The sequence below is a fragment of the Drosophila rhopaloa genome, unplaced genomic scaffold (assembly GCF_018152115.1).
Source record: "Drosophila rhopaloa isolate 14029-0021.01 unplaced genomic scaffold, ASM1815211v1 contig_178, whole genome shotgun sequence".
Taxonomy (NCBI): domain Eukaryota; kingdom Metazoa; phylum Arthropoda; class Insecta; order Diptera; family Drosophilidae; genus Drosophila; species Drosophila rhopaloa.
In genome coordinates, this window is record NW_025335059.1 from 5,735,845 (window position 1) to 5,749,325 (window position 13,481).

The following is a 13,481-nucleotide window of genomic DNA, read 5'->3' on the forward strand; positions in this document are numbered from 1 at the left end:
ATTGTTTTGAAAAAGATGATAGATATTTTGTTATTCTTAAATAAAAGAAAGGTTGTCCATTTGGTATTCCTATTATCCCCAGGGGTATGCCTTAACTAAAAATAATATAAAACACAACGTTTTATGCTATAATAATACTTTTTATTGAGATTTTTAAAATCATTTTTGATATTTTTTTGCTTGGTTTTTTCTGTATCTTTATATCACACGTAACGTAAGTAATGTAGTAGATCTTTTAATGCTGTCTTAAGTCACTAAATCTAAGTTGATTGAAAAATAGAAATTCATTTTTGTCTACATGCCGAAATGAAATTTAACGATGTGAATAAAAAATCAATTGGGGGTTTGTGCATTTGCTCCAGGGCAAACGTTTCAAAATGATTTTTTACTTAATTTTAGAATTACTTATTGCAGCGTTTGTTTTTCTGTCTGTTATCATCTCCATTAACACTAGTTATACATATTTATGCTTGCTTTTGTTATAAAGAGGCGTTAAACATTAGTATCTCAATTCGTTTTAGTACACTAATTACAATTGTAAATTACAAGTATTGCGAGAGTCAGAAGGGAAGTTAACAAGCGCTTCTTGTAACTTGGGCGTAGAACGTACAACGAGTTAACAATGGTGCAAAAATATAAAAAAAAACTAGTAAACATGTATATTCCACAAAATGGTCAACTTAAAACGAGTGTAGACAGTGGGTTGGACGTTAAATTAAATACAATTTAAACTACAATTAAAGTCTTTGAATAGAATTTCAATTTAACGACATGACGGCTACAAATTCTGTTCGTTTCTTGGTTTGTTTCTAACACAATCGAGTCTTGTTTGTTGCTTACAGTTGCTTTAGCTGGAAATTGGCGTATTTTAGGTGTAATTTTAGTTTTAGTTTTAGTTGCTTTGCTTCTAGGTTCATAGAAGTCACGACTCAGTTAGTCGCGTGTAAAAAGTCATTTGTTTTTCGTTTTGTACGTTAATACCAAAGTTTTCACTAGCTTCAGCAAGCGCCTGCGTCTGCGTTTTCGGTAACATTTTGGTTTCGGAATTTCTGGGGCTCCGGCTCCGCATTCCTCGGCAAACAATTTCATGTTTAACTCTAATTACAATGTACTATGATGTACGTGGCATAGTTGTTAATTGTTATTTGTCTGGTCTTAGTTTGTAGTTGTGTTTTTTTGTTTGTTGGTTTCTTCTTTTGAACATTTTTTTATATTTCTGCAGTGATTTTGTGTTTTTTTATAATGGTTTTTAAAAATATGATTCGTTTGCATTTCGGTCGCCAGCATTTGGAGTTGGTTAGAATCTTTAAAGTTTTCTTCCAGCTTTTGTCAATCTAGAAATTAGTTAATCATGAGCTTCTTCCTCCGAATGCTCTTGCTGCTCAACTTGGTCAGGATCTCAATCTCATTGGCGGTTTTTTTTAGTCGAGCCTTAGCAAAGGATCTTGAGTTTATCTTAGGATTTTCGCATATGAGGTCCACGTGTTATGGGGCGGGGTGGTTTGTGGTTCTGTGGCGGGAAAAGGATGAGCAGGCTTTATGAGGCAGGGAAATCCATTATATGACTACGCGGAATAAACTCATCGGCCATGGGATTCAGAACAGACTTTTCCACATTACAATCGCTTTTCGGTAGTGCGGAAAGTGCCGTGTTCTGTTCGTCCGTTCTGGAAAGGAGAGCAACAATGGATTAGTATCGACTTATATATGGGAGTTAGGTGGGCACAACTCACTTGGCCTTTTCCCACTCGTTGATCTGCTCTTCCAGCTCGTCCTCGATCATTGCTTCAAAACACTCCTGCATGATCTCCTCCTCCTCCAGGCGTTGTAGTTCCTAAATCCGATTACTTTAGTAAAAAACCTATTGAGTTGTATAAGCTTTTAATCTTACGTTCTTGTCAAACTCCTCCTCGTTCTCCATCCACATGTATTCGGAGAAATCTGGCTCATCGTCGATGTCTGACAGCGATTCGTCATCGTCCACCACGTAAATTATTTGATCCGTCCAGTCCACAGATGGCACTTTTAACAACATGATATTTGCTGCAAGAAGATTTGGTTCGGATTACATTAAGTGAACTTATAAAGGAAGTTGGTTTTATATATCACTAGACAAAAACTGGCACACACAAATCGCAAAAATTAAAATGAATAATTAGTAAAGCCCAGCTTTTTCTGGGATTCCACGGAAAAATGTCCTCTATGAACATTTGATTGGATTACAAATAGCTTGAAAAAATTTCATTACCACATAATCTAAGGAGTTTCAGAGTTTATTCTGAACGGATTGTTCAGAGTTTTTGAACATTTTTCTCAAAGCCTACTCTTTGCTTAGTATCAAAAAATCCAATCCGTCTGTTTTAAGAGCAGGTTAATTATACATTTACCTATTACTGCTTGCTTTTGTACTGCTTGCTGACGACAAAATTGTCTTTTTTGAACGCAATTAGCCGTTACAAGTAAAAACTGCAAATATAATGTTGAAACTGGCCGTTGTTACGGTTTATTCGGGAGAATATTGAATAAATCTTAATATTTTAATTGTTTAATACGAATCTTGCAATATTTCTAGTCAGTCAAATTTCAAGCAAGTGTTATAAAAATTAACTTAGATTGACTTAGTCAAGCTCTTCTGTATTTGAATATATAATCGTATTTAACCGGCAAGAAGCCGACCAGTTGTGTTTGCGTTCTAAAAAACCGGTTTGCCGTCAATCTCACGAGATAAACAAAACAAAAATCGCACTTATACAGGTAAGAGTACACTAATACCTATTTGTTTATATAAATAAACGAACATTTTCTCTTTTCTTTTTGCGCAACGATTTTTTGTTTATGCGCGAGCCATGTCTATTTTTTGCGTTGTGGCCGCGGCACACAAAAATTTGAAAACAAAATGACTCAGCTTTTAGTGCAAGAGCGAAAAGAGCCCCAAATAAGTGTTTGTATGCATATATATTCCGACTCAGGTCAGAGGAAACTTATGCCGATTGACGGTATACCAATCTCGTATCACACCTAACACTCTTTAAACATTTTATGGCGTATAGAAGTGCCGTTATCAGCTACAAACACAAAGAAAAACAAGCAAACGTGTGAAATAACACGAAAGTCAACAGAGCGATTTTATGCAAAAACGCAATAAGCCAAAGGCGATGATCGTCATCGGTCAAAACTTCGGGGTTCATTGGCGCAATTATTAACTTGGCCGTGACAGGTTTTATATTTTATTATAATTAGTCGTACTATCAGCTCGAGTAAGTTCTCTTAAGGCAGTATTTAAACAGTCAATTTCGTTTATTTTTTAATTTAAATTCCTTACATAATATTGTCAGATAAAAAACCGTTACAATTTTAGTTATGGCTGCAAAGAGCTGGATGGTTACGATCCTATTATACACATGTATGAATAGAAACTTTATTCACTTGGCTAGAATTTTGTTGGTTTTTAACTTTTTAAACTTACCAAAAATTAATTGGACTGTATTGTAATTTTTTTACTCTTTCCTATTATTTTATATGAGTCCTTGCTTATTATCAAATTGAATAACAGTAAAGTCTATCTGTTTATTAACGCTATCAATATATAAAACTATTTGCTTTTCACTTCTTGTTTACTTAATTATTTATAGAAATCAGCTGCTTTTTATCAGCAAAACAAAACACTTGCAAACAAAAGTTGAGTTGGCAACCCTGTCCCTTTGTTGGTGTACGTGCCGCCACACACACGCAAAAGTTTACCCACCGAATTGCAAGTAGAAGTTAAGCTGCCATATTTTAAATTAAATTGCGAAAATTAAAATGTATTTGCAAGGCGGATTCGACGAAATGCATGCATACATTAAGTAAATATGCATAAAACACAAAGGAGGTAAACAGTAGCAGCACATACACACATAGGTTTTTAAGTAGACTTGTGTTGGTGTGCACGATTGAATGAACCTCCCTCAACCCAAAAACAAACAACAAATACAGCAGCGGCAATGATAATACAATACATCGCGTTTCGCTCAAGGTAACAAGTGTTTAAAGTTTAAACATTAATATTCTTCGGGTTCGTGTACTTGGAGTCAAGCCTACGCACACGTACACAAGAAAAAATAACAGGTACAAAATTCACGGTCAAATTCGGACATTAGAGTTTGAAGTCTACATAAATATAATATATTTCTTAGCAAACCAAAATTTTATTTATAGAAACTAGTATGCATTGAAAAGCATCATATAATATATATGTACATAGTTATGTTAATAATTTTACATCAAGTTGAATTCTACATTTGTTCCGCTTTTGGTAAAAAAAAATTTGGATTTGTTTATTTAAATATTTGAATTAAAAAAAAAATGTTTAGAAATATTGATATTATATTTTATACGTATTACAATTACGCACTAAAAAAATTAAACGTAACATCATTAAAATCATTAATTTACCTTTTTTTTGCGTGGTAAATTTTGTTATATTGATATAAAGATTTGTAAAATCATTTAAGGTACCAATTTTTGTTGTGTGCATACAGGGACGCTAAGTTAATGGCCGATCCGACACTTGGCCTTTATTGATTTGTCAAGAAGCGGTTTTAAGTGAACGTTTAAGTGTTTTGGCGGAAGCGGCAAAAGGCAAATGAAAAACCAGGAAGCCAAGTTCTCAGACTTCCGCCTTTCCCTGCATATGTTTTCTGCATATGTTTATTTAACTTCAGATTACCCGATTACGATTCGATCCTTTCGGTCCGAACTGATCTACTTACTTCCAATCGCGTCGAGAAGCTTGTCCGATTTTCCACCTTATATTTTGGAGCCAATGCCTCCGGGCGACTTGTTGTTATTATCGATGGTGAATTTGTTGTATTGCTAATAGTCGTTTTTGTCTTGCACTGAGAATTTGGCGTCGTTAGAAAAGCAGGAAAACAGGCAATTTAGCGTTGCATCCGATCCAGAAAGAATCCACACGAAGAATTTTGATATATATATTGCGAAATGTATTCGAGTAAGTGCTGTGTGCGGATACACGTCCGTGAACGTCAAGCAAACGAATTGAAAAAATTGAAATGATTAATAAAGCAAGTAGGGCAGAAGTGAAGAAACATCGATTGCACTATCGACGCATCGATAGTTTTTGCGTGTATCGATATTTCTCCATATTCAAATCAGGGCTGCCACAAATATAAGTCGGGTATATGAAAATATTTGTAAAAACGTAAATTTACAAAGAAAATATTTTACCATTTAAGTTAGTAAAACCACGGTTTTTGCCTGTGCTAATTTTTTACCCGTGACTCAAACCGAAATTGAGGGCTGGCAAAATTATACGTTAAAACATACAGCTACTGATAAATTTTTAAGAGATCACTCGCACAGCAAACATCTGATGCGCCATCGACCTTCAATAGGTGTATGATTTAAAGCATATTTTTGTCAATTTCAATATTTATAAGTTGTTAGGACAAAACCCTGAAGTGTCTTTTGGAAAAAGAAATGTTCGCCTGCTTTATAAAGTCCAGAAACTATCGATAAGCCCAAAAAACGATACTGTTTAAAATTTTGATTTATTAATGTTTTTTAAAATCCTTGGTAAAAAATATCTTAAATTCGGAGGAATGAAACAGTGATATGAAAAATTCGACATTAAAATGTGTGACCATTTTAGTTACCTTTTTTTTAAAAAAAGTATTTTTGTATTAATTTTGTGTTAATTTAATAATTGTTTTGAAACTACTTCTTTACTTAATTAAAGGCACAGAGGTTTGAACGAATTTGGCGCGCATTTAAAATACAGAAAAAGTAAAAACAAATAAAACATAAATACATAACGAAAAGCTAACTATTAATTTGTTTAAGTTAGTGTTGACCTAGGTTTCTGCTTTTCGCTGCTAGGATCCCAAGACTGAAGGTTGGTACTGCTGCAGAGTCCGAACACCAACATGGCCAGCGTGTTAAAGGCAATCAGCGTGAACAGCACCTTATTCCATTCGTCCTTGGTGCCCTGCAAGGTATAAAATGACTCTATTATGTAAATCCCAAAATAAGTCCTTTTAACTTTACAGTGTCCACCAAAGCGGCGACGAGATGAGGAGCTAGAAACCCGGAGAGATGGGCCATTCCATTGGCCAATCCCGAAACTAAACCCGCGAACGAAGGCGCAAAGTAGAGCAGCGTGGGCCAGTAGCCACTGAAACCCATATCCGTAGAGGCCATCATGAGGGCAAACATCACCAGGACCAGTGTTTTGTCTCCATAATCCGCCAGGATGATGACGCCAATAAATAACGAGGTCAGAATGCCGCCTATTGTTAAACAATTACATAAGTTAGGAAGTATAATAAAGTATAAACTGTTAGTCTTACAGATCCCGTACAGCATTCGTCGCATACAGTTCTGGTCGGGACCCACACGTCGCTCCACGTAGCTGCCACCCAGGATGCACACCACCTTTGAGCAGATCCCGCCCAGATAGGGAGCCGATGAGAGGTAACCCACTTTACCCAGATCAAACTCCATGGCCTCGCGCATGAATCGCGGCATCAGGAGAGCGATCACCAGAAAAGTGTAGGTGTGGAACATGTGGGTCAGGACAAAGGCGAACGTGGGCGGAGAGGTTAGCAGGCTCTTCCATGGGACTCTCAGCACCTAAGAGAAATGGTAAGGGACCTTATAAGAAATCTTAATTACGGATCTTAAAATAATTTACACTTATTTAGAGGCTTTAAACTCTTACAAAAAGAGTGTATTGGAAAAATAGTTCTGGATATAGTAATACCAACAGTAAGATTTGTGTAAAAGCTAGAATAAATATTATTAAACAAATCTTACGATCGTTGTATGGACTGGGAACCCCAAAAGCATAGGTCATGGAGAAATGTCTAGTATTATATACCTCATAAAAACAATAAACGTTTTTATGGTAATATTTTAAAGAAAATAATTCTTCATGATCTACCTTTTTGTTAAACCTCTTCAATTTGTTTAAGACGAAATTGTATTTATTCATTTTAGCACTCACTTGCTGTTTCTGAGGACCTAAATTACTGTTTCCTTGTAGCAGGTAATCCACCTCCTCCTCCAAGATGCGCGGATGCTGCTCCACAGTGTCGTAGATGAGAAAGCAGCAGGCTATGCCAAAAACAAGAGATACTCCGCCCACCACATAGAAGGACAGCTCCCAGCCAAAGTTGCTCAGATAACTGGCCACCGGATAAACCAAAATGGAGCCCATCAGGATGCCACTGTAGGCGAAGGAAAGGAGCGCCGTTCGTTCTGTGGGATGAGCCCAGGTGACAAACAGTTTGTACATCGCGGGATTACCGCTGCCCTGCAAGCACAGAACAACTAGTTAAATGGATTGAATACTATAATAACTCTGTTTCTACTTACCGCCAGCAGGCCGCATATGACAAGATTGACCACCGCCATCTCGAAACTAAAATGGGCCATCGCTGGGAGAAGAATATAGGCCACCGCCTCGAAGATTAGCGAAACGTTGAAAAGCATTTTGCTGCTACATCGATCCGCCAGATAGCCGGACAAAGAGATGGACACCACGTAGCCGTAGTAGTAAACCCCGGGAAATGTCAACTCCTGGTTCCGAGTCCATGGTAAGTCGCCTGTCTGTAAATATTATTACAAACTGAAATATTAAAACAGAATTTTACAAGTTGAGCAGTTGTCAAATAAATATATTAGTTTCAATTTTAAATATTTTTGTTTTCTGTATCAAACTAAGTAAAATGAGCGAATTGAAATCACTAGAATTAAATTACCTTAAACTCATATTTTAAATTTGAGACAGATATTATACGTTATTGTTACAGCACAAGTTTTCTTCCAAAAAAAAATATTTCACTAAAAAAAAATATGTATATTTAAGATTTAAATGATTGTTAATGCTAAATGTTTGTTTTGTTTTTAAAACTCAGTACTAAAAGTCGTTTTGAATGTTTTTTAATTTGCCGATTCTTGGAAGATTTGATACTCTACTATATCCAGTTTAATAGTATTTTACTTGAAGATTAGGATTGCACGGTTGTGGTTAAAAAACTTGCCAGAGTTTCTTGCATTAGTGGATTAGGAATAGTCCGAGAGCCTGTGGTGGTATTGCTCCCTGGCATTCGAGCCACATCTGGCGAAATATTCAGAGCATCCTCCGGCCGTGGCATAACCATTTTCAGGATGATCATGCCGAGCATGTTCCTCATGGCAGCATGGAGGCAAGTGGCGAGGAATGCGCAAATCGCATAGGTCAAACGCACGGATCCCAGGAGCCTGTGGGTGGACACACTCGACTGGGAGGGGCGTGGCAGGGTCCACGACTTACTGCCCATTTTGCAGCAATTTTAATTGAACACTTTTTTGAACATAGGTACAAAACACTTGACAAAAATTATACATTTAACCAAGCGTAACTTGAGCTATGGAGCGACTGATTGGCATTTCGTCGGCAAAGCAACTGCAAACGCCTGTCGATCGGTTAAAGATGTTACAACGCGAAATAATTTGCTATTTGTCACGATTTGGTGGCTAGTTTATCGTCGTGCTCTCGCCGGAATATAGAGAATAGAATTTATCTGGAAACTGTAAAAGAGACAGACGCCAAAAAAACGAAAGCAAAACACATGTAAAACGGACGGTCATTGGCGATAAGAATTCGCAACTAAAACGAATCTCAGAGAGCTTGAACCTCTCTTATTTATCTTTTTCAGTTAGCCGTCTAAAAGCTATGACCTAAACAGTTTCAATTATTTAAAGTTTTAATGAAGATAAGTATTATATATGGTCTGTGTCAAGATTTTTCTACGTACAACAATTAATTGTTAGCCCTAGTTATCGAATTATTTTTGGAAAATATTTTTCCGAGTGCCTACAACGCATAAGCTTAGGTACTCTTAATAAAATAAGTAGAGAAAAAAGGAATTTTTTTAAATTTAATGTAACTTTCTTGTTAAAAATGCCTTAAAAATAATGCTAAAATTTATAACGTTTGGTCGGAGTACTATATATGCAATTTGAATTAAAGTTTAACAAATTTTGTTTTTATGTTAAATATCCTTTTTAAAACATCATTTATAAGTTTCAGGATCGCAAACACATTAATTATATATTCTACCGCGTAAACAATCCTATACAGATTGCTCATCTTAGTTAAGAAACACGTTCGAAATGGGAAAGAAAAGCAAAGTAATATAAATAACAGAGGGAAAGCAATATCAAGAAAAGATTTTAAACAACATGTTGGTGTATTATGCACGGCATGTCGGAAAACGTTTTTCACGTTCCGATTTGTGCTGCCTTTGTAAGGAGAAAGGGGGGACGAGGTGCAGTCGGGTCAAAGTGCACGCTTTGACCAGTCCAGTCCTGACAGCCAATTGGCTTTCACGTGGCCCGTGTCAGCCATGTCTTCCCCCATAAACTTGGATTCACACACGTCGGGCACTCAACTAGCTGCACTGCAAATAAATGGTAAGCTTATAAAATATTTACCACTGCACTTAAATTCTGATAATATTTAATTTCTACCCCTTTGCATTACAAAATAATAAAAATAATACTTAAGAAAGAAATACAAGTGCAAAAGGAAATATTTAATAACTATGAATTATTCAGAAAATGAATTAAACGGTAGGACTATTTCTATTTAACTACATATGTACATATTTAAGCAATAGGTGTATGCATCTACATACTTTTTTTTTTTTGTAAATTTTGTACAATTGCTTCTAAATTTTAAAACGCATTTTTGTTTAGCTATTGGCATTAGGATAAAATAGCTAATAGCTAGTACATTAAAATGAACCAAATTTCTTATAAAAAGCAATGAACAACAATTTAGAATAAAATTATTTCTATATTAGTTATATATTAAGTACTTACTAACATGGCTTTTTTTGCATATCAATTATCATTATTTTTACCATATTTATATGCTCCTATGCGTTTGCAGACAACTGTATGGACTTTGCTTATCTAGTTGGTAGCATCGCTTAGTCTCAATGCACCGTGTTCTATTTTTCGCTCCGCCTGCACTATGTTTCGATTAAAATTTTGAATTTTGTATGAGCCGCAAATGTTAGTTGTCGTTGTTTCTGTTTTTGTTTTTGTTTCTGTGATGTTCTATTGTTGTTAGCTCATTTGGCATGCATATGGGGAGTGGGCAGGGTACCACGACTTGGACTGGGACGTTTTACACATTTACAGACTTTTTGATTGATTTTTTATTTATACGCCGCATATGTCGCCCCATTCGAGTGACTAAACTTCGCGTCCTCCATTCCGGTTTTTCACTCTTCGGAGGGATTCCGTATTCAGGTATTCCTATTTGCTGTGAGCGCATATGTCGACATCGAATCTCGAGGGCAATGCATTGTTTGCATTTGCATAGCCAACATGTTACTCCGCCGTTAGCGTTACCTTGTCCTGGTCGCGTGTCCTGGCCAGCAGAACACTTTGTTTTCGGTCTAAAAATAACCATTTTGGCCACCAGGGAGTCCATTTTTTTGCCGAGCCAACTGCGAGCGGGAAAATCCAACCAATTTCCACGCTCACTCTCACCCACTTTCCCTTTGGTCGTAAAAAACAAATGTTGTGTACATTGGACATGCTTTTTCTAAAACTGAAAATGACAAAATTTAACACCAAAAGAGAGGGTGACGCTCTGTACATGTGCCACAGTAGAACTTCTTTTTAAATGGTATTAAATTTACAACATTTCCAAACTATTTAAATCATTACAAGAGGTAATTTATAAGTAAAAATATTATTTACATTTAATTCCATACAACGAAAGTTATAATTAAGCAAACTTTGGCAATTGCTAGCGAAAGGAGAGGTATATGTCAGAAGTTATACTTATATGTATGGTGTGATATCCTAGGTAACTGTTGACATTGTTAGTTAGTAAGTGGCCACAAATACGGCAGATGGCAAATGGGGCCATCGAAGGACCCTTAATGACCTAAACAATGTGTCGAAAGAGAGCATATGATCCGCCTTTAATCGCCATTTTGAGACTATTGTAGTTAATAATGAATTATTTATAAATATTTCATTGATTTAAAGTGATTACTGTGTTTTTTTCTCAACCAATAAACAACGAGTAAGCAACATTTAGTTAAAAATGCAGTCTGGCAAATTGTTGCATTATTAAAAACGCTCTGTAAATTGAAAGTTCTACATTACCAATGACCACGACACCATAGTCAACAAAAACATTAGGAATCCCGGATAAGCTCCTAATATTACGCTGTATATCCGGATATCACACGCATACACCCACCTGACTTTTGCTGACCAACATTATCCTGGATTCCGTTCCAGGTAAATAGGTTAGCCCCAAGCCCCAATTTTCACACACTCCCGCGCTCTTTTACTCCATGTATTTTTTTCATTTATTTTTTTTGTGGCTAACCATTTCCGACGAATCCTTTGTATTCCCACCTGGCCAAAAGAGAGCGAGGGAGATGGAGAGCAAACAAGTGCTGTCCAAAATTTGTAGAGGGTTCAATTCCAATGAGGCCACTTGACCCAAATTTGTTTCTTCTACAGTTTCTGGCAGGGATTTATTGCCGCTTATGTAAAGTTGTAGCCTCTTTTGGTCGGAAATCATTATTTTGCAATAAAAACTTGGCAAAGTGCTTAAAAGTAATTTTCTATAATTTATTTTTGCTCTTTCATTTTCATATCTTTGGTGAGTGGGATTTTCTTTCTGCGAGAACTTTATGAGCCCTCTAATAGTGCATGGTTTTCATGACACGACAGTTGAAGGGCGGAAAATTGTTGCTCTGCCAGCGGCTCAAAATATAGTTACCTTAACAATTAGGACCCGAAGACGTGTCTGAACCACGAGTCGCGTTTTAAGTGTTTCCCGCTCTCAACTGCACTCGAAAAAAATTACAACAGGTTTTCGAAAGCAGTACTGGTGATCGATAACATTTGTTGCATTCTTTTTTGAACCTTATTTATTTTAAATGTTTAATTTATTTAACATTAGGTTAGAAAATGTTGAGATTTTAACTTAATCCATAAAATGAAATAAAGTTAAAACAAGAAAGGAAAGCTAACTTCGGGCGGAGCCGAAGTTGATATACCCTTGCAGAATTCTCTGTAAATTATATTCTCCAAAATTATTCATATGATGCATTCTTAATACTCATAAAAAATCCCAACTTCCTAACTTTAAAAACACCAAAGTTATGACATTTCCAATCGTTCAGTTATATGGCAGCTATAGGATATAGTCGGCCGATCCTTATGAAATTTGGTAGGTCGGATAGGCTGGCCAAATATAACACCCATAGAAAATGCCAACTTCCTAACTTTACAAACACCAAAGTTATGGCATTTCCGATCAATCAGTTATATGGCAGCTATAGGATATAGTCGGCCGATCCTTATGAAATTCGGCATGTCGGATTGATTAGCCAAATATAAAACCCATAGAAAATCCCAACATTCTAACTTTACAAACACCAAAGTTATGGCATTTCCGATCAATCAGTTATATGGAAGCTATAGGATATAGTCGGCCGATCCTTATGAAATTCGGCATGTCGGATTGATTAGCCAAATACAAAACCCATAGAAAATCCCAACTTCTAACTTTACAAACACCAAAGTTATGGCATTTCCGATCGTTCAGTTATATGGCAGCTATAGGATATAGTCGGCCGATCCCGGCCGTTCCGACTTATATACTGCGTGCAAAGGAAAGAAGGGTGTGTGCAAAGTTTCAATTCGATATCTTTAAAACTGAGAGACTAGTTCGCGTAGAAACAGACAGACGGACAGACAGACGGACAGACAGACGGACAGACGGACAGACGGACAGACGGACAGACGGACATGGCTATATCAACTCAGGAGGTGATCCTGATCAAGAATATATATACTTTATAGGGTCGGAGATGTCTCCTTCACTGCGTTGCACACTTTTGACCAAAATTATAATACCCTCTGCAAGGGTATAAAAATAAAAAAAAAGTTTAAGGTTCGCCTAAATGTAATCTAGTTTTGGCAGCTTTGTTAAGTTTTGTATTTAAGTATATACTTTAAAATAGCAAAAATAGAAACTAAAAAAAAAAATGTCAAAATTTGTTGCTATTTTAAGGCTTTTTGCTGGAAATCCATTTATCAATATTAACACATATCATAACATAATATACTTCGAGCTATGGAATTTGGCTGTAAGCTCCGATTATAATATTAAAATCTAATAAAATATTAAAACTAAATAAATCTAATAAATCTAAATCTTATAAATTTAAATCTAATCAAAAAAAAATGTTAGCTTTCTTTTTGTGGGTGTATTTACCGCCTTCGTCCTATTTTGACATTCTCACCTGCTCTCCCGGTGTCACTCTCACTTTCGCATTCCGCTCAGTTTTCGTTGGAGAGAGTTTTCGTTGAGAGTCGTAAACATACGAAGTTAAAGGTAAACCCATTAGTAGCGGCTTGAAGCTCGCTACGAAAGGATCAAGGTTCGTTCGTGG

The 13,481-nt window shown here is 36.2% G+C and overlaps 2 protein-coding genes across 2 annotated transcripts; both read right to left on the bottom strand.

Annotated features, from left to right (window-relative positions):
• Positions 1–119: 119 nt before the first annotated feature.
• LOC108042735 (polyadenylate-binding protein-interacting protein 2) lies at positions 120–5,062 on the bottom strand. The gene is made up of 4 exons (XM_017121158.2): positions 4,752–5,062; positions 1,892–2,043; positions 1,734–1,834; positions 120–1,667 (listed from the first exon to the last, which is right to left on the bottom strand). Exons 2-4 carry the CDS (start codon positions 2,033–2,035, stop codon positions 1,538–1,540), a joined length of 375 nt encoding a protein of 124 aa, XP_016976647.1. The 5' UTR covers positions 2,036–2,043; positions 4,752–5,062; the 3' UTR covers positions 120–1,537.
• A 468-nt stretch (positions 5,063–5,530) lies between these two features.
• LOC108042731 (sialin) lies at positions 5,531–8,535 on the bottom strand. The gene is made up of 6 exons (XM_017121153.2): positions 8,043–8,535; positions 7,375–7,608; positions 7,004–7,312; positions 6,348–6,630; positions 6,046–6,287; positions 5,531–5,986 (listed from the first exon to the last, which is right to left on the bottom strand). Exons 1-6 carry the CDS (start codon positions 8,319–8,321, stop codon positions 5,837–5,839), a joined length of 1,497 nt encoding a protein of 498 aa, XP_016976642.1. The 5' UTR covers positions 8,322–8,535; the 3' UTR covers positions 5,531–5,836.
• Positions 8,536–13,481: the final 4,946 nt, after the last annotated feature.

Coding starts and splice junctions, on each gene's coding strand:
- LOC108042735 (XM_017121158.2), bottom strand. CDS start 2,035: ATGTTGTTAAAAGTGCCATCTGTGGACTGGACGGATCAAATAATTTAC. Junction 1,835..1,891: donor AGGAGGAGTTTGACAAGAAC/GTAAGATTAAAA, acceptor AATCGGATTTAG/GAACTACAACGCCTGGAGGA. Junction 1,668..1,733: donor AACGAGTGGGAAAAGGCCAA/GTGAGTTGTGCC, acceptor TCTCCTTTCCAG/AACGGACGAACAGAACACGG.
- LOC108042731 (XM_017121153.2), bottom strand. CDS start 8,321: ATGGGCAGTAAGTCGTGGACCCTGCCACGCCCCTCCCAGTCGAGTGTG. Junction 7,609..8,042: donor CACTAATGCAAGAAACTCTG/GCAAGTTTTTTA, acceptor TAATATTTACAG/ACAGGCGACTTACCATGGAC. Junction 5,987..6,045: donor TCGCCGCTTTGGTGGACACT/GTAAAGTTAAAA, acceptor TATACCTTGCAG/GGCACCAAGGACGAATGGAA.